General features: G+C 42.5%; 1 protein-coding gene across 1 annotated transcript in view; it reads right to left on the bottom strand.

The window, feature by feature from the left end:
* nos1apa (nitric oxide synthase 1 (neuronal) adaptor protein a) overlaps positions 1–22,839 on the bottom strand; it is a 77,234-nt gene that overhangs the window by 13,270 nt on the left and 41,125 nt on the right. The window contains exons 6-8 of the mRNA XM_077014782.1: positions 19,210–19,351; positions 18,348–18,505; positions 1,377–1,538 (exon numbers count right to left, since the gene is read on the bottom strand). Coding sequence (XP_076870897.1) covers positions 1,377–1,538; positions 18,348–18,505; positions 19,210–19,351 — 462 coding nt within the window. The remainder of the gene's footprint in view (positions 1–1,376; positions 1,539–18,347; positions 18,506–19,209; positions 19,352–22,839) is intronic.

Below are 22,839 nucleotides of genomic sequence, written 5' to 3'. Positions count from 1 at the left end.
GGGGCTTGCTTGTATCAATACAAGGGGAAAAAAAACCCTGCACTCTTTGGCAGACCAAGTCCTTGTTAAGAGCTCCCCTGCCCTGAGTGCCTGCCTTCTCCTGAACGGACATTAGCATCCTGCTTCACCTTCCTGAGTGCTTGAGTCATGTCAGACTGAGCTCTCCACAGGCCCCGAGAGGCCAGACCGTTGTGCCAGCCGGCTGTCTGTGGAGCTTAAACGCCGGGGGCCGTATGTGTTGTGAGGTTTTCCAGCTGTTCACGCCCCCGTGCAGCGTGGGATCGGTTCTTCTAACTCGGTTGCAATGGAGGAAGTGCAGTATGAGGTCAAGGCAACTGATGGAGAGAGTGAGTCAGGGGGAGTGGGGGGAGAGAGAGAGAGAGAGAGAGAGAGAGAGAGAGAGAGAGAGAGAGAGAGAGAGAGAGAGAGAGAGAGAGAGAGAGAGAGAGAGAGAGAGAGAGAGAGAGAGCGCAAGCGTGTGTCTGTGTTTGTCTGTGACCTTGAGGGTCAGTGGCTGGAGGAACAAAGAGCAGTGCTGTGAGCAGTGCTGGCTTTGCTGAGAATGTCTGCAGATAAGGGTGCAAGTCCAAAATCTGTGAAACTGAAACTTAAAAACATTCCCCATACTTTTAAACTCAATCCTTTAAAACATATACCCCCATCTTTAAAGCAAGTAATGTGGACTTCAGTGAAACACCTCACTGAAGAAGTACACTCCAGTCAGCTTTATACATGGAGGACAAATCTGAATTGAGATGGCTGTGACATTAAGTAATGGCAGACAGTGTAAACTGAAACTAAACATCTGCCGACTCAGGATTAGCACCTCGTTCACCCCCCCCCCCCCCCCCCCTTTCATAATGTCTGTTCTTCTCCCCCCCTTCATAATGTCTGTTCATTGGTGTTAATGCTCACTGAGCATTTCGTTGACCCAGAACACTAACAATTTACATAATGCAGAATGTGCAAGAGTTAAAAACAACTGACTGGAGTTTTTTGCTCTATTCTTTGCCTGAGATGAGCTGCAGTGATGAGCCGTGCAGATATGATGGTCACGCCTGCTCCTGCCTCAGCAATGCAAACCCCACGCAAAGCACATTCACAGCACTCAATCACTTCTTGTTTGTCAAATTAACAGAAGTAATATTGATCGATATCATTGTTCAATATCATTCTTCTTTAAAAGTATCCTATTGTCTGCACTGCATAATGTAAATCACAGTGCTGGATTAGAGCATACCTCCTGGATTACTTAAGACACGTGCCACCTTGCCAGTCCAGAGACCAGGTTTCGTGAGCTGCTTTAACAAATCTTATGGTGGGCAGGCCCCACCCCCTGTCACCTGGGCCAGAGGTCAGGCCCCGCCCCCTCTCACCTGGGCGACGGCCACTTGGGTCTGCTGCTGCTGTTGGGTGAGCTGCTGTTGGAGGAGCTGGAGCTGATGGTGCACGGAGAGGGGCGCGCCGGCCGGGAGCTCGCCCCCTGATGGGAGCAGCATCTTCGGGGAGGCAAGCAGGATGGAGGCATCCTCAGGGACCTGTAGAGGAAAGGTGGTGGTGGTGGAGGAAGGGGCAGAGCACAGAGAGAGAGAGGGAGAGGGAGAGAGAGAGAGAGAGGTGAGCTTGGTTCACACTGTTTATTGTAGACTCCTGTGACAAGTGAGAACTATTAGGCATGAGGGGATAGTTGTCTGGAAGAAATCTGAGGATGGATGAGGGAAATCTGTCTTCTTCACAACAAGGTTTGCTGGGTAGTGTACCAAAACAAATAGCTATGACCAGCAGGGTAGGGCCTGCTCTCTGACGGAGAGGCAATTCCACATGGCGCCATTGTTGGTAACCTGGTTGTGAAGACTGATGCCTCTCTGACCTTTATGACATAAATTAATACAACGCGCAAGACTGTCTAAATCACTTGAAAAATATCTCCAAGACATCAGTCAGTAATGGTAATGATGAAAAATTAAACCGTGCCTTCAGCATTGCCAATACAGCCTGTATTTTGGCTCATGGGCATATAAGAGTGATTGCACTGTGAGGCCTTGTGTGATGGTGCTGGTGTGTCCTGCCTGAGAGACCATTTTGTGCACCTTTCTGCTCACTCACAACAGGCCTTTCAAGTCACCTTTATGAACCAAGGACAAATCTGCACACTTTTGAGCTTTTCTTCTTTTGCCTCTTGCTTGTGAAAAACTCAGTCGTGCTTACTGAAACCTTGAAACCCACTGCATCCTTGAAGACCGTGAAGACGTATTTTCAACACTTGACAAACTTTTATGCTTCTCCCTCTCTTTCATTGACTTTATAATAACTTTATAATGCAAAGTGCTATATATTGACATAAATAAGATGTATAATATCCCATTGGACGTCAACATACACACCGACAAAATGGTAATAGCTAACCAACCGGACATAGTAGTGATGTACAGCAGAGGAGGGCTATGGTGATATAGCAATCCCAAATGATAGCAACATCAGGAACAATATACACAAAAACTAGAAATACCAAGGGCTGATGGAAGAGCTAGAAAAGATGTGGAAGGTGAAGGCAACAGTGGCTCAAGTAAGATCCCAGAAATTACGTTGGATATCTCCACCCAGAAGAGTGCAGGCATGGGAACAGACAAGATACTGTGCAGGACCCTCAAGCTCCTAGGCCTCTGGTAGAGGAACCCAGCGTGAAGGAAAAAGAGAGACAGCCCAGAGAAGGGCAAGTGTGGAATTCTTTATATATATATAAAACAGAAACCAAGATCTTCAGCCAAAGGTTTCTCATAGAAAATGCAGGGTTTTGATGCCAGTGTCTGCTAATCGCAGGGGGCCTGCGTACAGCGGCGAGGCGATCATCTGCCCAGCCAACAGGCTGCTCATTTCTGCGGGCGACCTATCCTGCTGTGCGGCGGTCATTAGTGGCCTCAGCGGCTGCCTCCGGTTCGGCCCGCGCCCTCCGGGGTCCAATCAGGACCTCAGAAAGCTCTCGTTCAAAATGACGTCTTTTCTGTCAAACGCTGCGTCCTCATCAATGCTCCTAAATGTACAACACTGTTAGCAACCGAATGCTAGGCCGGTTGGAGCTGGCGCTTTAATTAGAGCAGGGCCTCCAGTTTTCCGAGGCCTGCTGTGGTAGTGCTGGCGGCTGATGCTGGGGCTGGATCAGAGACTCCTGCTCTCCAACATGCCTTACTTGTTTATTTTCTCCCAAAGGGCTGAGATGCAGACATAGGAACGGCAGCAGTCAGATCCTGAACTCCCGCGCGTTGGAAGTGAGCATGTGTGCATGAGAGACGGCACAAACTGTACCAGGCAGCATCCAGACTGCTCCATTTTGAAAACACAGAAAACACCCCTATTGGAAAAATCCAGACAACACCAAAGGCATCAAGGTGAAGATTTACTAACAAGTGATTTTATTCAGTTCAAAATTTATGTTTTTTTTTTTTTTTTTTTTGAGTTTTTCATGAAACAGATTTTTTCCTTCAGAGAGCTTTGGTAATTCCACTTTTACAACCCGCGCTAGAGAATTACAACAGACTTGGTGCAGACACTCAGAAGGCTCCTAGATTCTGAACACCATCATGCTCTGCTAAACCACTTATGCAGTGAATTCAATTAGAGAGAAGTGCCTGCTACACGCGACAGATTGCCCTGCGTTTCAAGGTGTGAAGGCTCGCACGTGCAAATATGCTACAAATATGTTGCATATACACGTGCACGCACGCGCACACCCCTGCTCTAACGATCTCCCACCAGAATGTCGCTAAAAGTCTGGGTTCTGCAGGCTCAGACACCAATGCTCGTCTTGCCGTCAGGATTAGCACCCGTGAGACAGCAGCGGAAGATGCCCACGCCGCTGGACGAGCATGCTGATGACACTGCGTCTGTGTTGGGGTGCGGTACGCGACAGCTGTTTATTTGGGCAGAATGCTGCATTGTAAACACCACCTGCTCCCTGCGATGTCTGAGCCAGAGGTTGTGTCATTGCTGCATACCCATGGTCAGAGCCTCTGCAAATAGGGTCAGAAACAGCAAACTATGAAAACGACCTGCAATGAAACACTGCCTGGTCAGAAGCAGCTCACCTGCGAGATACAGGCCGCACGGGCACGCTACGTCACCTTGAACAGGCTTCATTCATAAATTTAAATCCATCTGAACTTTTCAGGCTAATGGCTTTACGGCCCGAGTAGTCCCAGTCTCCACGCCTCATCTCAAGCCTAATGAAAAACATCCATTACTGCATTAGGTGTTTGGCAACCCGATGCACGGATTTGTCGACTTCACATGTGGTTATTTTTCATCTTAATAAATTGACCTCTTGTTTTTCGTGATACTTTGCTTGATGGCTTGATAGAGGCGCAGGGCGAAGGCTATAAGCACGGCTGTCTACCCTCCTGAGGGGGAGACGGCACTCGCATGTCCGTCCGTGTGCTGCTACCACGAATCATTTGTTACGTTGTAGCTACTGGTATGAGGACTCGGGCTATTCAGTAGCCTGCAGAGAGAGAGAGAGAGAGTGATAGATGACCAGGCAGAAGCAGAGTGATAGGGAGAGGAAAAGAAAGCAGGAATCAGAGAGGAGAGAGAGTGAGTGAGAGAGAGATCACCAAAACATCTGTGCAGAGGCATAAAGCAGACAGAAGAGAGGATCGTCACCCAGACTGGAAGACAACAAGATGCATGTCCAAGACTGAGTGATTCCAAGAGACTGAGAGGGCTCCTCTCAGAGGACACGAGAGTAGCTGTACACACGGCCCGCAGAAGCCTCAAGCTGTGCCAAACTGAGCTTCGCAGAATACATACTTGAGTTGGTCGACCGTTTTCACTACACATGCTCTGTCGTCCAACGGGTCAGAGCACAAGTTTACTGGCAGGAGGATGCCCTGTGTGGCCGTGTGTGGTTCATCACAGGTTGTACTGAGCCAACTGGTGAATTCATTTAGTACCAATAGTTCAGACCTCCAGCATTCATCTCCAGTGTCACTCTAATGTTGATGTGGCTCAATGGCCAGTGGCACGCATGTAGTCCAGCACTATCAGGAGTGCTCAAGGGATAATGAGACACAGCCTGCCCACACTTGACTTCCTTTTTGTGGGAGCCGCATCTTTCGCTAAGTCATGCATTAAACAGAAGCTTCCACTCAGACTTCCACTTTCACCGCCTACCTTCCTTCAGGACAAGAGCTCTTATGCAGCCGTAATGTCTGTAAGCCATTTCTGATTTCTGGTAGAAAATTGGAAACAGTTGAAGAAAAAAAAGACAAATACAAAGAATCACAGCTGGATAAAAAATTTTTTGAAGGGAGGAGTAATAAAACACCACTGGAAACAATGTAAAAAAAATAAAATAAATAAATAAATAAATTGCCCTCAACACTTTCAAGCATAAGTGCTTTTAGATTAGGTTTCTGGAGGGACCACAGTTTATACTTTGCACTGCATTTAGCTATTTAAGTGGACCGAATAACCAAATGAGCAAGATAGAAAGAGTGCAAATATTTAAAAGCAAATGCCAAGGCCCAGTCTGCTCAACAGGTGCAGGCATTATGGTTTCATTTTACAAAAACTGCTTTCATTCTGACAGTTTACTTAGCATGTCCCTGCGGCAGAGAGAAGGGGTCAGGGGGTTAGATCTCTCACACTCCTCTAAAAACCTTCTCTCTTTGTTCAGACACCATGCTCGACCTCAGGCTGGTATGATTAGTTCTCATCCCTCAGGCTTGTACGAACCTTTAATTTCTTTTTGTCATTTGGTTTATATCCATTACATATTAGCCAAGGCCACAGTGTTAATGCAAATGTCTGGGTGACAGCAGGATGTATGATGTTTGTCTTGTGTGGTTGTAACGGTCTGTAGAAGGACAAAGCATCACATGACTTCTGTCTATGGACAGAAAGGACCCGGCCCTTATTGTCTGTTTGAATGGCAATATTGGTGCTTCCACTGAAGTGACTTAACGCTCTGACATTCTGTCCACTTGTGCCGACTTTATTCTTATGTTTCCCACATCATTACATTTATGAAAGCTAATTCAAGCAGTATTACAATGTTTAGAGGTTTTGGAAACTTTTTACTCTGGTTTGGCTCTGTAATACAAACAGGGAAGATCAATTTTTGGGAAGTGCACATTCATGCTCGGGTAACAAATAGCCGCACATGTCAATACTAATTAAGGACAACTGTATTTTTAATTTGATGTGAGTGGAATATTCAAAGCATAATACTGCGTTAGGACAGAGAAAAATAGAACTGCACCAGAAAGATCATCGTATAAGAAAATCTTTTTACCTTAAATTTCTCATACCTTCCCCCTACTTCATTCATCATAATTATTAGGGTTCACACACACATAGTGTGGGAACCCTATTGTAATTGTTAGCGTTTTTCTTATTATTATTATTATTATTATTCTTTTTCCCATTTTGCTGTCTATAAATCATTCTGCAGCCTAAACCGTAAGGCCTAGACACACCAAACTTGCCAAACTTGTTCTCTAGGTCAAAAGGACCACACTTACTTATAGGGACCCACATCGGCCTGATGGTGGCGCTATAGCACACTATGTGACTTTTTGGCCCATATCTCCCATACCATAAGTCATAGAAGCAAAATTCCACTTCCTATGCATTCCTTGGCTCAATTCAATAGGACATTTCATATACAACTATGAAGCTCCGCCTACTTAGATTTTTTGCTAATTTGCATAATATGCAAAACCTACTTTTGCCTACTACTCCTTGGTTTTTCGTCTGATCACCACAGTCTTGGTATCAAACTACTCAGAAGAATCTCATTATCAAAACCCATCGCCAACATTGTGACATTGCCATACAGCCTGGCTGTCACATGTCAATCAATAGCTCTGAGGCGTGGCCAAATTTACTTCAGCAGCTATATCTCAACAATGCTTTGACCAATCTTCATGAAAATTTATCAGTTGTTAGGACACATGACACAGAGGTCACAGGTCAAAGCTGGCCACGATTGTCCAATAGGGGGCGCTATAACATGGGAAAAACTGTTTCTCAGAAACGATTAGTCACATCAAGCCAAAACTTTACAGGCATCATCATTAGGTCAAGTGGTATCAAGACACACAATGATGACCTCATCACTCAAAAAACATGGCCGCCATAAGCCAATTAATTTTAATTTTAATAATTGGCCATTTGACAGACTTACCATAGGTATATACACATGAAACTGACATGGTATGTTCATGTACACACCCTCTAAGACATACTCATGTTAGAAGGGAATTGCACCACTAGGTGGCGCTATACTAGAAAATCCAGAATTTCTCCTACATATTTTCACTTATCAAGTAATGCTTGCACTCATATGATTGTATGCAGAATTCCTAGCAACTTTGTAATTACATGTGCTTTGCAAAAATGTACCACTTTTTCACTATTATCAAATATATATAACTTGCCATTTTCATACTAGTCCTAGCATTTTAACTCCATCACCTTAAATCACACCTTGTAATACTCAGCAGACTCTGAAATGCTAAGATTAGCGAAAAAATCCTAAGTTTTTGACAAATTAATATTTTTCATATGCATCACAATGCTACCATCATAACACATCAAATTCCCAGTTCAATAACTACGCCATAGTATGTCTGATTGTTATGGAAATTGAAATCCACATTCACATGACCATTGTGGTGCGATGTGCCAATTTTGAGCCAAATCCGTCCACAAACAGCTCTACAGTGAATATTTTCATTTTCCATACAAAGCAGTGGAGGGAGGCATACACAGCTGCTAAGCCACACACGCACGTGCCTTTCTCACACACTCTGCCCCCCCCTCCTCCACTCCCCTCACACTCCCCCATGCTTCCAACACTTTACAACCCATGGGCTCTACCTCCCCCCCTCTCTTTCACATGCACTTACAAAAACACAGGCCTCTGTAGCTTTCACACTGCCCTTGCCATACCTACCCATTTCTCTATGAGTAACCCAGATACAAACACACAAACTGACGTTTAGCTTCTGCTTTTGAAAACACACTCTCTCTCTCTCTCTCACACACACACACACACACACACACACACACACACACACACACACACACACACACACACACACCTACTTATAGGTTTAACATACACACTGCCCTAGCCATGTATACCTATTACTCTTTGACTAAAACACACACACACACACACACACACACACACACACACACTTCTACCTAAATGTATGTATAGTTTGTATGCATATTTATAGTATATGTATAGTATATGTCATTCATGCCAGCAATGTCAGTCGTATCAGTCATATCAGTCATGTCAGTCATATAAGTCAAATAATCAAATCATTACAGTCATGCCAGTTATGTCAGTCATATCAGTCATGTTAGTCCACATTCATACTTTGAATACACGGACAGTCATGTTAGGCATGCAAGGTGTGCAAGGAGTGAATTAACAAAGCATAGTCTCTGGCTCCCTCAATCTCTCTCTGTCGGTAATATACAGGCCCAATTATGTATAGACACATGCAGGCCTTCCTATATTGTTCACATAGATGCAGCCCTAGCCAGATGTGCTATTTCTGTGTCTCCTTTTCTGACACAAGCAGATGTCAGTCATGTCAGTCCAGTCATGTCAGACATAAGTCGTGTCAGTCATATCAGTCATGTCATGCCAGTCATGTCACTCATATCAGTCATGTAATTACAGTCATGCTAGTCATGTCACTCATTCCAGTCATGCCAGTTGTCAGTCATATCAGTCATGTTATTTTTGTTCATCATGCCAGTGAAGTCATTCCAGTCATATCAGTTATGTCAGTCATGCCAGTCATGTCAGTCATGTTATGGCAGGCTTTGCAGACTACGTTCATACTTTGAATACACGGACAGTCATGTTAGGCGTGCAAGGTGTGCAAGGAGTGAATTAACAAAGCATAGTCTCTGGCTCCCTGAATCTCTCTCTGTCGGTAATATACAGGCCCAATCATGTATAGACACATGCAGGCCTTCCTATATTGTTCACATAAATGCAGCCCTAGCCAGATGTGCTATTTCTGTGTCTCCCTTTCTGACACATGCAGATGTCATCACAAACTATCTGTAGAGTACACACTGGCCAAACCCAAACAGCTTCTTTTCACTTTTATTTTCCAATATCTTTCACACTGTAGGGCCTAGAAACAAAATACTACTTCTATTGTATTCCTTGGCTCAAGCCAAGATGTACTGCTTAAATCAAAAAACACACAAACACACATACACACAAAGCTACTCACAGCATGTGATTTACTTCTGATCTGAATCATTTTGCCAATTTTTTGGGCTTTTTTGCCTTTTTCGTGTGTGAACCCGCAATTGCCGCTTGCGGCTATATTTTCAAATTTGAATCTTATATTCAAACTCAAATATATTATAGCTAATGAGAACAGCTAAAATAGAGACAATCCAGTAGTGCAAACAGTACATTGTTCTTTGAGGACTGGCTGTACTGTACTACTGTTATATAGATCTGGACCCTAAGTTTGTGCCTAAGAAAGAAAAATACAGTAAAACTATTAAATACAGCAAATCCACTGAAACAGGCTGTATGAGCAATTTAACAACACATTTGTTCCTACATGTGGATCTTGCAGTAGGCTCACTGTTCAGTATACTTATTAATTAAAAGCAACAACACAGCCAAAGCCATTCTTAAACACTGAGCCATCAAACATTATTTAAATGGTTTAATTACTGATCCACATCCATTTTGGATGAACATTTTCATTATAAACAATAAACTCACATGACTACAAAAGTAACTCCAAACAGAAGTATATTTCATTTAGACTCAAAAACAAAAGGTTCCCGTACCCGTTCGGTACCACTGCAATTTATAGCACCATTAAGACAGCCAGAGAGGGTGATATAAACCCAGAGAGGGAGCCCTGGGAAATGGAGTACTATAGCTTGCTGTTATAAAAGACCCAATTAAACTTTCTTTTCACCAAGTCAACACAGTACATATATTATTCTCTACAGCCGATCTGCTTCGTGGATTCCTGAGAAGAGTCTTGTGTCCTTGAAGGGACCATACGGCAGACACTCACGGTCCCCTTCCACAGCTGTGCCATGAGACGCACTCACAGAGACACGCGGGCCTCACCAGACTCACCTAGGCATGCTCTCGCACTGGTTCTCACACCTGAGAAGAGCCGGCTGCCTTCTCCAACACCCTGGTGATTTAGATCGCTTTCTAGACATCCTTGGCCCTGTCAATCTGGACCATCCGTCTTTCTGCAAAGACTGCTGAGGTGGATGGGGGTGGTTGAAGGGCACGGTGAGAGATGGGTCACTCTGATGGACACTGCGGTGTCCTGTTGTGATTAAGGCACTATATGACCTGTCAGTTAACATCTACCGGGTCTTGCCACGCCCTGCGAATGAGGCGGGAGCCCAGTACATAGACACAGGCAGCTTCTTCCTCCCTGTCTGTCTGTTCAGCCGTGACTAGAGAGTAAAGGTAGAAAGGCAGCTGAGGAACTGAGGTGTGGTGTGTAGTTAAAGAGTGTGGTGGCTTTTAGACCAGCTCCCAGCAGCACTACAACAGGATAATGGCAATCTCCCTTTGCCAATAAGTCATATACAACAGGAGGTGAACACACAGGGCACTGTGAGCTGGGTTAGCATTTGAACAATACATACGGCAAGACAATGCATGTACAAAGCATTAGACACGCGTGTCGGAGTGAAAAAGATGGTCTCTTTGGGTTCATGTAAGGCAGCGTGGTTGTCCAACCCTGAAACTGATACCCTTCCAAGAAAGGATAAATGAAATTAAATATCTCAGTAATACAAAGGCACTTTTTTAGTTTTGTGTTGGAGGGCTACAAAAACCCCTTATTTGTTTTTAAAGAAGCAGTTGGTTTATGCTCACTTTTTGGTCCACTATATTTCTTTCCCAGAACACAGATCTATTATCTGACTGCATGGATGAAGGGCATTACACACTTTCTCTGGAAACCTTGTTTAGAAAGACTTTTATTCTGCCCCTGGCCCTCATTTGTTCTTCTACTGACCTCTTCTTTCTGCCATGCTGATGTTTAGTTGTATTTTGCATGTACGTTCTCTCTAATTCCAGGTGGCTTCGGTTTTAGATATGCATCACAGCAGTAGCCACAGTGTATTAAATCAGTCATCATGACTGAAAATGACATAGTACAAGTTGAAAGGCCACAGATTTGAAATCATAGCCAAATGATTTGTGATTAGTGTCTGCACCAGCATAAAACATATCAGTAAGATAATTACACAGAGTAAAGCCAATTTAAGTAATTGATTAGCCTACAGCTCACCTATATTTAAATTCCAATTATGTCAATGTTTTCAGTGAAAAACATTTTTTTTTAACAAGTGTTTATCCAAGTCACGTCTGCAGATTCATTAATCATCTCCATAAATATGCAGAATCTTTCTCCCCTCCTTTTCAGTGTCTTGATATGGAGAACTAACTTGTGCAAAACCAAAGCAGGGAAGGATCCACTGGATTTGGATAAACCTAAGTACTGCCCATGCCTCTCGAAAGCTTTGATATTAAGCAGCTTAACCAACCCTCAAAAGATTAGAGGAGACCTGAAAAACCAGACTACAGCCTTCACTGAATTCACATTAAAGTTAAATGTCATTGAAGCACATTAGCATGGAGAAGGGTCTGTATCGGGCTATCATGCTCGGAATAATTGCCCATCCATTTGAAGGCGATTCATATCTGTGCTTTGGCGAAGGTGAAAACAAAAGGACTTTTTAAATTTTCTAAAAGATCCCTCGAACTTAAATGTCAAATGCCTTGTCAGACCCAGGGCTATTCACAGGGGCGAGAATGCCATAGTTATTGTAGCCAGAGTTGTACATCTTTTGGTGAGGTCCTATATTTAGATATCTAGACTCAGTGGACAAAGATGATTCAGTCTCTCTTGCAATGGAGACCTTATTGCAAAAAGATGAAAGACAGGACCATGCCCAAGAGTGGACGATGGAGGCGGTGTTCTTTTGCACCCACTGTCTGTCTCACTCCGAATGCTACAACGTCACAGCTTAAAGTGCAGTTCACACTGGTTCACAAACTTGCAATACATGGATGGACACCGGGGGGACTGTTAACTTTCCTGGACACTGTGACACTTCTCCCAAGTTCCACACTACTCATTTAGCCTCCCCATCAATATTGTGTCATGCAAAAAAACAAATATACTGACAAATATAAAAATAAACACACAACAAACCAAACAACAAGAAAACATCACCACAACTCTGGAACTGTGGACTCATTTGAGAGCTGATTCACGAGGATTTAAAAATAGACACAAGTGTGTTACTATTTTGATTAAGCCAATCTGACAGAGTAATGACAGACAAGAGTCATGGTAAAAAAATTCAGGGAGTAATGAAGAAGCAACACAACATGATTACTTAAACCAACAAAAGATTTAGGATATTCCTCAGATGCTTTGATAATCACAATTACACATGCACTCACCCACAGTCTTTAAAACCCGTCACTTCTGAGACCACTGCTGTGTTCTCTACAGGGATGATTTCGCTATTACCAAAAATAGTGCCTAAAACATGGCTGCACTTGAGCTGAATTGGGCCAAAATGCCACTGTGTGTTTGAATCATGGGCTGATTTTGTTTTGCACCACCACACACTGAATCTAGAGAGTCCAGACAGAACACATGCATCACCAAGCAAGCATTGCGCTCAGTACTGGGAACCACATCTAATGTACAGCTCATCAGAGGTCCGGCTGATGGTTAATAGAGGAGTCAAAGGAACTTCTTGACCTCAGGGGTCGGCATCCCGACAGGAACTTGGCAGCTGACTATGCAGATGTGGTCTGGAGAGGCCAGGACAGGACACAGACCCTGTATGCCCGGAGCTGGGGTAACCCCTCACTGGCGTGCTGGTCCTGGGCACCCTGTGTGGGGCGTGTGATGGTGCTGGCGTGTGAGGAAAGCTCTGCACTCTTGGTGCGTAGGCCCGAGCCAAACTCATACGTAATTCAGGACTTTCAGTGTGATTATCTCTGGCACTATTGCAGCCTTTCTTTGAATGCAGCAAATCAAATCATATTCATGGGAAATCTCATATATTCAATTATGCAATAAAGTAAACAGTGGAAAAAATATTAAAATAGCCAGGGATTCAGACTGACCCTTTCATGAAGTGTCTAAATTATGTTTTGACTATACAATTCAATGAAGTGAATCTCTTGGTAAAAACATCTGGAGGCTAAATAAGAAACACAATTTGTTATTTGGAGTTATTTCCTATTAACAAACACACAAAACAAAAAACACCACCACCAGGCTGGATCTTCTTAAGAAAAGTATCAAATCATCACATCAAATCACATCCTACCAAGAATATGACTTTCTCATGTGCTTGGAGAAAAAAAAAATAGTGCGAATATAGTCTAGTCTCCTTTGTACTGCGTTTGTACTGTGCTTGTACTATTTATACTGCAATGCTAAGCACTTGCATCATGCTGTAATATTATTGTTATTATTATCATCTTAATGCAGGGACTGCCCCACATGCGTAAGTGGGGCTTCAGTCATTCTGAGCTGATACTGAGTAATGATGCAGAACTGATCTGTGATCACTCTGCTGTGTGAGGTATGCCAAGCTATACAGTAAAGCTGTTTTGCATAGAATACATGAAAATATATGACTTCACATTAAGTAATTAAATGTGAACATCTTTATGAATTTGTGACACGGAACAGCAATCATACTTCTTGGCATACTTGTCAAACTCTGATGACTGTTTATGTCGAAAGTCTTCATCAAACCTATTGTGGTTAATGATGCGGGGGGGACAAGTGATTTGGACTGAACAGGGTTCAAGACTGCACAGGCAGAAAACACAGGCCTGTGATTGGCTGCGAGCAGATTGGATTAACTTAACTTGAATACATGAGCGGTATCCATTAGCCAAACCTGGTTGTTTCCTCCAGGTATCTAAGTGTGATGCTGGCTGGGATGTGTGAAGGATGCTCAGTATTGCCACAGCTGCAGCGGTAGACATTATCCCAACACCTGTTAAACCTATTACTGTCTGATAGCATGAGCGCTCTGGTGTCAGACAATGGCATCACTAAACAGCTATCATTTAAAAATGAATAACACATAAAATGCTATTTATACATCTGTACTGGAGCAAACACAAAAAGACTAACAGAAAACACTTCATCAGTGTGCAAACACATTCTGACTGTAGCCCAACATTTGTAATTACTGTTATATTGTTACCAGTTATGTTCCCAATATAGGACCACCTGTCTCTGCAGACAAAATCCACAACTGTTTTCAGTTTGATTCCTTTCTTTCAGTGTGCATGTTGGCACATCAAGAGCTACCTCAGTGATCAATTTCAGTCCAGCCATGAGAGATATGGACGAGGTTAATTTGTAATGCAAATTAGTCCATTTCCAAGTCCATTTTTATAGAACATCTTTATGACAAGTAATTAACTAATAATAACGTGTCTTCTTGATACAGATGTATAGTTATTTCTATCTGTAATGGCCAGTCAGTCTCTGCTAAATATATTATATATATTAACTTGGCTCCACAGAATACCATCAAACCACACACTAACAAACTACACTGTATTGCCAAAAGTATTCACCCATCCAAATTATCGGAATCAGGTGTTCTAATTACTTCCATGGCCACAGGTGTATAAAATTAAGCACCTAGGCATGCAGACTTTTTTTTTTTTTTTTTTTGCAAACATTTGTGAAAGAATGAGTCGCTCTCAGGAGCTCAGTGAATTCCAGCATGGAACTGTGATAGGATGCCACCTGTGCAACAAATCCAGGCGTGAAATTTCCTCGCTCCTAAATATTCCACTGTCAACTGTCAGCTGTATTATAAGAAAATGGAAGTGTTTGGGAACGACAGCAACTCAACCACGAAGTGGTAGACCACATAAACTGATGGATCGGGGTCAGCGGATGCTGAAGCGCATAGTGCAACAAGGTCGCCAACTTTCTGCAGAGACAATCACTACAGCCATAAAAACTTCACGTGGCCTTTATTTTAAATTTAAGGTAAAAAAAAAAAAAAAACAGTGCGCAGAGAGCTTCAAGGAATGGGTTTTCATGTTCAAGCAGCCTTCCCAAAAGAGTTGAAGCTGTTCTAGCTCCAAAAGGACCAACGTCATATTGAACCCTATGGATTAGGAATGAGATGTCACTTAAGCTCATATGTGAGTCAAGGAAGGTGAGCGAATACGTATGGCAATATGGACAAAGTAGAGACAATCAAGAAGGTGAGATCTTCCAAGTTCTTGACTAACACTGCCATTCCAGCACATACACAGCTGTTATATTTCAGCCTATCCCCATTTGAGAATGATAACACTATTCAGGTAAATAAGATCCTGCTGCATAATCAATACTGTAAGCATGAAAATCCAAAAGCAATTGTGGGCATATGTTGGAACTCACTCAGTAAAGAAAACGATTCAGTAATCTTACAGGTCTAAGAACTACAACTACAACTACAGTAGAACCCCGGAACTCAACCGCCTCAGTACTCAACATTTTGGAGTTTGACGCAAAATTTTGAGAAAATTTTGTCTCTGAGCCTGAACAAAACTTCGGAATCCAACCCAACTCATGACTTTTGTAAACAAAATAATACAGTTCGTGCTTCGGTCATATGCCGCTAGTTGGCGTTGTTGTTCAATAGGTTTTAAACCATTTTGAGGCTGTGCTCCAAGTTTTTGCTGTATTTTTGTTGTTTTTGTAATGTTTTTGACAAAAACTATTGGTCCCAAGAAAGATATAGCAGAAAAGCAAAAGAGGAAAACAGTAAAAACCACAATATAGTTCAAAAAGGCATCATAGAGAAGTATGAAAAAGGCATTTGTGTGACGGACTTAGCATTGGAATTCTTTGGATATGTTAGATTATTTTGTTAAAACATTAGCTTTATACAGTATTATAAATTAAACTAAAACTAAACTAACAAAACTAATTGTTGATCAGTTTTGTAGGGAAATAGGGACATTTATGGTAAAAAATTGATGGTCGAGAACCAATTACCGGTAATCGGTTTTCAGTTATTTCTTATGGGGAAATTTGATTCGGAAATCAACCGCATCAGTTGACGACACGAGTTCTGGAACGGATTACCGTCGACTTCCGGGGTTCTACTATACAATAATCTTACAGGTCTAAGAACCACAAATACTGCGCATTAGGTTGTCCATTCCTGGAATGACAAGACTTTAACCAGGAGGACCTTTAATAGAATGTACTAGGAAAGAAAAAAAAATGGATCGAGTAAATGGAACACAGTGAACTAGACAAGGTTAGTCATGAGTTTCATGGAATATTGGATGTTGTTGTTAGTCAAAAACTATTTTAGAAATGTAATTTCTAGGAATTTTATTTTAGTGGGTGCCTCACAGACTCCACATGACCGCATAGACATTACAGATATGATGCTCCTAGGTTGAGAAGAGAAGAGCAAGAGCAAGGCCTCACCAAATGGACAAAATTCACTTATCTTTTGTATACTTATACACTTACTGCTATATACTGCACTTATGATATGTCTACTAAAATGTATTAGTGTACAAGATTAAATACTGGCCTACATAATCTCAACCAAAATTATTCACAATCTCACATTCACATGACACAGCAAACCCACTAGAACATCTGAGATCGGTCAGGATGCTCATAGTATACAACAACAAAAAAGGGCTGGTTTGTTAAAGGGTACATTAAAGCCATCAATGATCTTCATACAGCCATACTGCAGCACTGTAACACACAATACGGTTGTCCGATTTTCTGAATAGCAGAAAAGCACTTTAACAGCTGCCAACATGATCCCTATCTCATAACCCCCTGCACTCTATTCCAGCACATCTAAGAAGCCTGTCCTGAAGAAAACCACATGATAATCTATCCTGACAGGCAATACACAAGAATCATGGATATTTAGTAGCATACACACAGCCTGACACAGACAGGCGCACAAACATATTTCTACATCAAAGTGTGGTTGGCCAACTCTCTAAAGCAGGCGTACTCAACTAAATTTGTCCGCGGTCCAATTTTGGCAGATACCTGTGACCTGAGGTCCGGGGGGGTTGTGGTGTTTTGTCCGAAACGATGTGTGGTAGAAACACCCCTCAAAACAGGGGAATGAACATTTACCTGACCAATTTTAATGTTGCTATGTGTTTCAGGTTTAAAAAGTGCTGGAATTTAGGTTAAAGTACTTTAAATGCTTGAAATTGTAACTACTTTGTTTCACAACAAATCTGTCTGACTGAATAGTTCTCTTGTATTAGGTTAACAAATACGAGCCTCTTGTAATTCCAGGACGAAACATGAGAACGTGAAGATTGGGCGTTTTTAAAATAAACAACCATTAAATAATGTGATAAAAAGCGAATTATTTCGAGTATATGTATAAATATTTAACTTAATTATGTTTAACATGCTGGGAAATATTGAAATGGACCTTGAAAGTGACGTACAAGTGCTTGAACTCCACCTTATAAAGGTGTATGAACCCTGAAAACGTGACTTTGTTCATTGCGCTGAAGCGCGGCGCGCGCGAAGTTACAAAATTCGAGAGGTGCACGACCTCGCGAACCGACAGCGCGTGAGGCACTCGCGCACACGCGGAGCGATTACGTTATTTTCGCCGCGCTGACCCTCGCGCGGCTCGCAAAGCGTCAACCAGGCTTGTAGCCCGGGGGGGTGGGGGGGTGGCGAACGTAAGTTGTTGAGCGGGGTGGCAAACGTACACTCGTGATGGAGTGTTTTTTCAATAGCCCTGAAATAAATGTTACGCTTTTGTTTTGGTCCGTATCTAATTAATCAGGAATGAGATTGGGTCCGGACAGGACTGCGTTCGGGTCCGGATCCGGACCGCGGTCCGCCAGTTGAGTACCCCTGCTCTAAAGTAAACGGGTTATATATATTTATTTGGGAACAATCTGAACATTGGATACACTCTTTCAGGAAATCCATCTTTGTTATTATGTTCTCCAAGTGCTGAAACCTTGCCTAAGATCAAACGGTGGTGCAGAAGGACGTCTCAACCAATCACGGTCATTAGAACTAAGCTGAGGGCAGTGCTCTCTGTCAGGCTAAACTAATGTGCATAACAGCAATGCACACTGGGTTTTAGATGGTCTTCAACACATCTGGGAGCTCATGTCTGTGAATATTGACACTCGTTACAGGTAAATTCCAACGTGTTTCAAATAATCAGTTAACTAATTCCTTCTTGACCTGCATGTCTGGGTTAGGGCATGCGGGCATGGTGCTTTGCTGACTTACCTGATCGTCCTTAGTGACGTCATCCTCCTTTTTGGCGGCATCCAGGTCTGTGACCCCGCGGCGGAATTCATCCGCTGTGCTGTCAGGCAGAGGCAACTCGTCCGCATCGATGTCAGTCTCCTCCGCCACCGTCTTCTCAGCCCCAGGCAGCTCGCGGTCTGCACACACAAACAGTCCATTAACTGCAAGGGGATTCAATGTTCTTGTGAGAGAGCATTAGATCTGCATGAGCAAGAGTGTCAGAAGAGCATTTGAGCTAGCCTGCTAGGGGTATAAAGGAAGGTGAGGATTATTTGTACCTGTTAATATAAAGGTCTAAGGTAACAGCGAAAGGAAATAGTAAAGCTCAGTGACAAGCTTCTGGAACTTTCAGGAGCACTGCGCCTGACCTGGACGAAGACCACGATGATTCTTCTCTAAAGTGGCTAGCCTGACACTGCCAGAGCTGATGCTATCAACAGCGTTTCCCCACCCACTCTTATGAAGGTGGTTGGAATCTTTGTTTTGGAGTGCTGGGGTGTGCCTCTGGATAAGTGGGTGAGGGAGTGAGCGTGAGATTGGTTCTGATCTGCATTTAAAACAACAGGGTCTCCTGAGGGAACGAGGAGCATGTAGGAGGAGAACTAGGATATAGCTGCCCCTTCAGCCACTGATCACAACAGGCACCATGTGATGATGGCTATTGGTGTGCCTGCATTTTACCAAGTGCCAAACTACCTGAGCAGGCCTTCCCAGATTTCCCCTATTGTTAAACATGTTCTCTGTCTTTATGGCAAAACTTAAAACAGCCTCTGGAGCCATTTTTCATTCGGGTGTTCATTTCTGGATGAGGTTTTCGAGCATTGCTCTAGAGGCGTCGTACCTTGAACTGTGGAGTCCACACTGGTCTTCTGGCTGTCGCCGTCCTCCTGACCATCAGCGTTCTGCTGGGTGTGCTGCAGACTCAGCTTGTGACACACCTCGAAGGCCTGGCCCACCGTCCGCACGATCCGCATGGCCTGGCTCTGCACACCACGACAGGACAGGTCAGCACGCAGGCGTGGCTGAGCACCCACGGTGAACATGTTAGTTAGCAATACGTTGGACACCACAGGCGCCGAGAGTTTGCAGACATGGGAGGGGTATGAATGTGTGCTTCACAGATCTGCTCTCTTCATTAAACTGCACTGGCTATGGAACTGTCGCTGATGTGACACCAGTGAAAACACTGATGCTGGTGCGATCAAACAGAGATTAGCTTTAGATAGCAGAGGGTAGTAGATATTTGGGTGTGCCTGTTTGAACCTTGGTTTAAAAAATATTTGTGTTTGAGTCACTGTCGAGTTACGTCACCAATCCTGTTTTGAGCAATAAATGAATAAAAGCAGTCAGCACACGGTTAACAGTCTTACCAACAGCAGATCCCACACCACACCCACTCTTAAACTATAAAGTGGAAATCTGATTGCAAACTGAATGCAGACATAATTTATATGTGTCGGGTGAAAAACAGAATATGGTCACATGGTAGATTAGAATGCAGATTAGCTCAGCTGCTGCAGAGCAGTGAAAGTATTCCATCCCTTTTTGCACCGAGGTGAGCGTAAGGCATGTGGGTTAAGCGGGATTTGAACAGTGGAAGTGTTGTGCACACTACAGAACAATGAGTATTCAGGCTAGGGCCTCTGCTTGTGCACCCAGGACCTCTGGGTCCCCCCCATCTAAGGGGAAATGCCTGTTTGGCCTGCATGATATGGACAAAACTTGTGATGAACAATCATAAGATAAAGAAATAAATTATTTCAAACACACTTTTATTGAGCAAATAGCACATGAATTCCCAACCAATTCAAAGACCATTCATTTACATTTACGACATTTGGCAGACGCACTTATCCAGAGCGACTTACATTTTATCTCATTTTTTTTATACAAGTGAGCAATTGAGGGTTAAGGGCCTTGCTCAGGGGCACCTTAGTCATGGCCTCAGGTCTGGGAATCGAGCCCACAACGCTCCAGTCACAAGACCAGTTCCCTAACCACCAGGCCATGACTCCCCAAATTCACTTAAATAAGACAAATTAACTATAAAAATTAAAGTTGAATTTCTCCTGTCCCCATTAAAATACTTTCAGTCTCAGTGTCATGAGCATAGAACATGCAGGAAAAAGGAGGAAGCAAACACGAATCTCCAGCTAAAAAAGTAAAAAAACTGGAAAAAAAAGAAACGAAGAGAAAGCCAATGTAACATTCAGAGAGTGACAACGGTCACAAAAACCAAATATGCAGAAAATAAACACACAAGCAAAAAACAAAATCTATATACAATACCATACATACCACGTACATTCATTTTTCTTATTCATTGTGCCTGCTGGGCATGAAGCATCTGAAGCAGAATTTCTTGATCATCACTATTGAAATGTGTGACCCCCAAAGAATACAAACAAAAAAGGAACAAGACAAGCAGCTGGTTGCAGACGCCACGCACACACTTTTAAGAAGCATGCATGCAAATAAATAAATAAAACCTTTATAACTGCACAATGAAATCTAAGAAAGGAACAATGCAGATGTGAATGTTTCCATTTGTGAATGCCAAAGTCAGGACAGTTATCAATTCAGAGCTACAGACAACTTACTGGAGGCTAATTTGAACAGGCAATGCGCAGTTAGTCAGATGAACACAGAGGACACTTCCCTGTAATGACCCAGGACGCCAGAGAAAGAGACCAGCCAATGGTTGCTTGCAGCTCTGAAAAGCAATTACACTCTTGATAGCCCTGCTTAAAATAATGGGGCATTTCTGCCTCAATTGTTTTCTAAAATGGCCCCGTTTCTTGTTAACAATCACTAGCTGCTGAAATCAGTCATTTGTTCACATGAGAAGAAGAGTGGGATGGCATACATCAGCCAGCCATCATCCTCTCACTATTAGCCTTCTGCACATCGTGATTAGAGGTGAGGTTACATCATTCTATCTGACAAGTCTGAACATCATCTTCCACTACCAAGTATACCCCCAAAATATCCATTGTATTGACAATGTAGAAAATCAATCTCTCCCTCCCTCCTTCCTTCCCTCCCTCCCTCAAGAATGGCTCCAGTAGATGTCCAAAAGAGTGCAGTCCTATACTGTGCAGGGTCTTCAAGCTCCCAGGTGGAGGTGGAGGACCCAAATTTGAAGGAAAAAGCCCAGAAGAGGTTGAGTGGGGAATTATATATACCACACCCACGCACTATTGTCTTATACCACACCCACATCACTATTGTCTTATACCACACCCACATCACTATTGTCTTATACCACACCCATGCACTATTGTCTTATACCACACCCACATCATTATTGTTCTATACCACACCCACATCACTATTGTCCAGCCCTTAGTATTTTTCATATTTCTTTTTATTGTCCCTGTTGCCATTGTTTGGGATTGCTACATCTATAACAAAGACCCTCTTCTACTCTTTGTCCATCACTACTAAGTAGGGTTGTCACGATACTAAGAATTACAACTTCGATACAATACTTTAAAAAATATTGAAATTCGATACCATTTTTGATACCAAAGTAATATACTATGCTCATTTCCGTTTTAAAGCCTTATTATTTTTTTTATAAACAAACAAATGAATATTGTATTTTGTTTCATAAATGTCAAATAAATAAAAGGTGTAGTCCCTACCACATTAAAACAGAAAAATAAATAATTGCACATTAATATAAATTAACATAAATAAGAGTAGTGCACTCTGGAATTCACATTTAGAAGTCCAAAAAGGCTAGTGCAAAGTGTATTTTAAGTATACTTTAAACAACTTTAACTTTAAATCTTTAAGTAAAACTTCAGTATTAGAGTAGAGGTCAGTATTCATAGATGATTGATCCGTTGTAGTATGATCACTCTTTTTTCCTCCCTGTATGCTGTCGCACTTACGGCTCTTAAACCAATATGACAAACATTTGCTAGGATACCATAATCGGACACAATCTTGTATGCTGTAGTAATACTAGAAATGGGAATAATCACCAACCTCTTGGAATTCTTTGTACAAATTTGCGTGCCTGAAGGACTCAGGTGTTTGGCCAGATTCGTTGTGTTAAGCTAGGTTTATACTTTCGGGAGTGACCGTAGTGTTGTAATATAAAGAAACACACCTCAAAAACAGGGGAAAGAACATTTACCTGACGAATTTTAATGTTGCTTTGTGTTCCAGGTTTGAAAAGTGCTGGAATTTAGGCTAAAGTACTTGAAAATGCTTGAAATTGTAACTTCATTTCACAACAAATAGCTATCTGACTGAACAGTTCTCTTGTATTATGTTAACAAATAAGAGCCTCTTGTAATTCCAGGGCGAAACACGAGAACGTGAAGACGTTAAGATTGGGCGTTTTGAAAATAAACCACCATTAAATAATGTGATTAAAAAGCGAATTATTTCGAGTATATGTATAAATATTTAATTTAATTAAGTTTAACGTGCTGGGAAATATTGAAATGGACCTTGA

Source organism: Brachyhypopomus gauderio, chromosome 8, assembly GCF_052324685.1.
Source record: "Brachyhypopomus gauderio isolate BG-103 chromosome 8, BGAUD_0.2, whole genome shotgun sequence".
NCBI classification, from domain to species: domain Eukaryota; kingdom Metazoa; phylum Chordata; class Actinopteri; order Gymnotiformes; family Hypopomidae; genus Brachyhypopomus; species Brachyhypopomus gauderio.
Note: the sequence above shows the minus strand (reverse complement) of the source record. Positions and strands in the feature narration are given on the sequence as shown.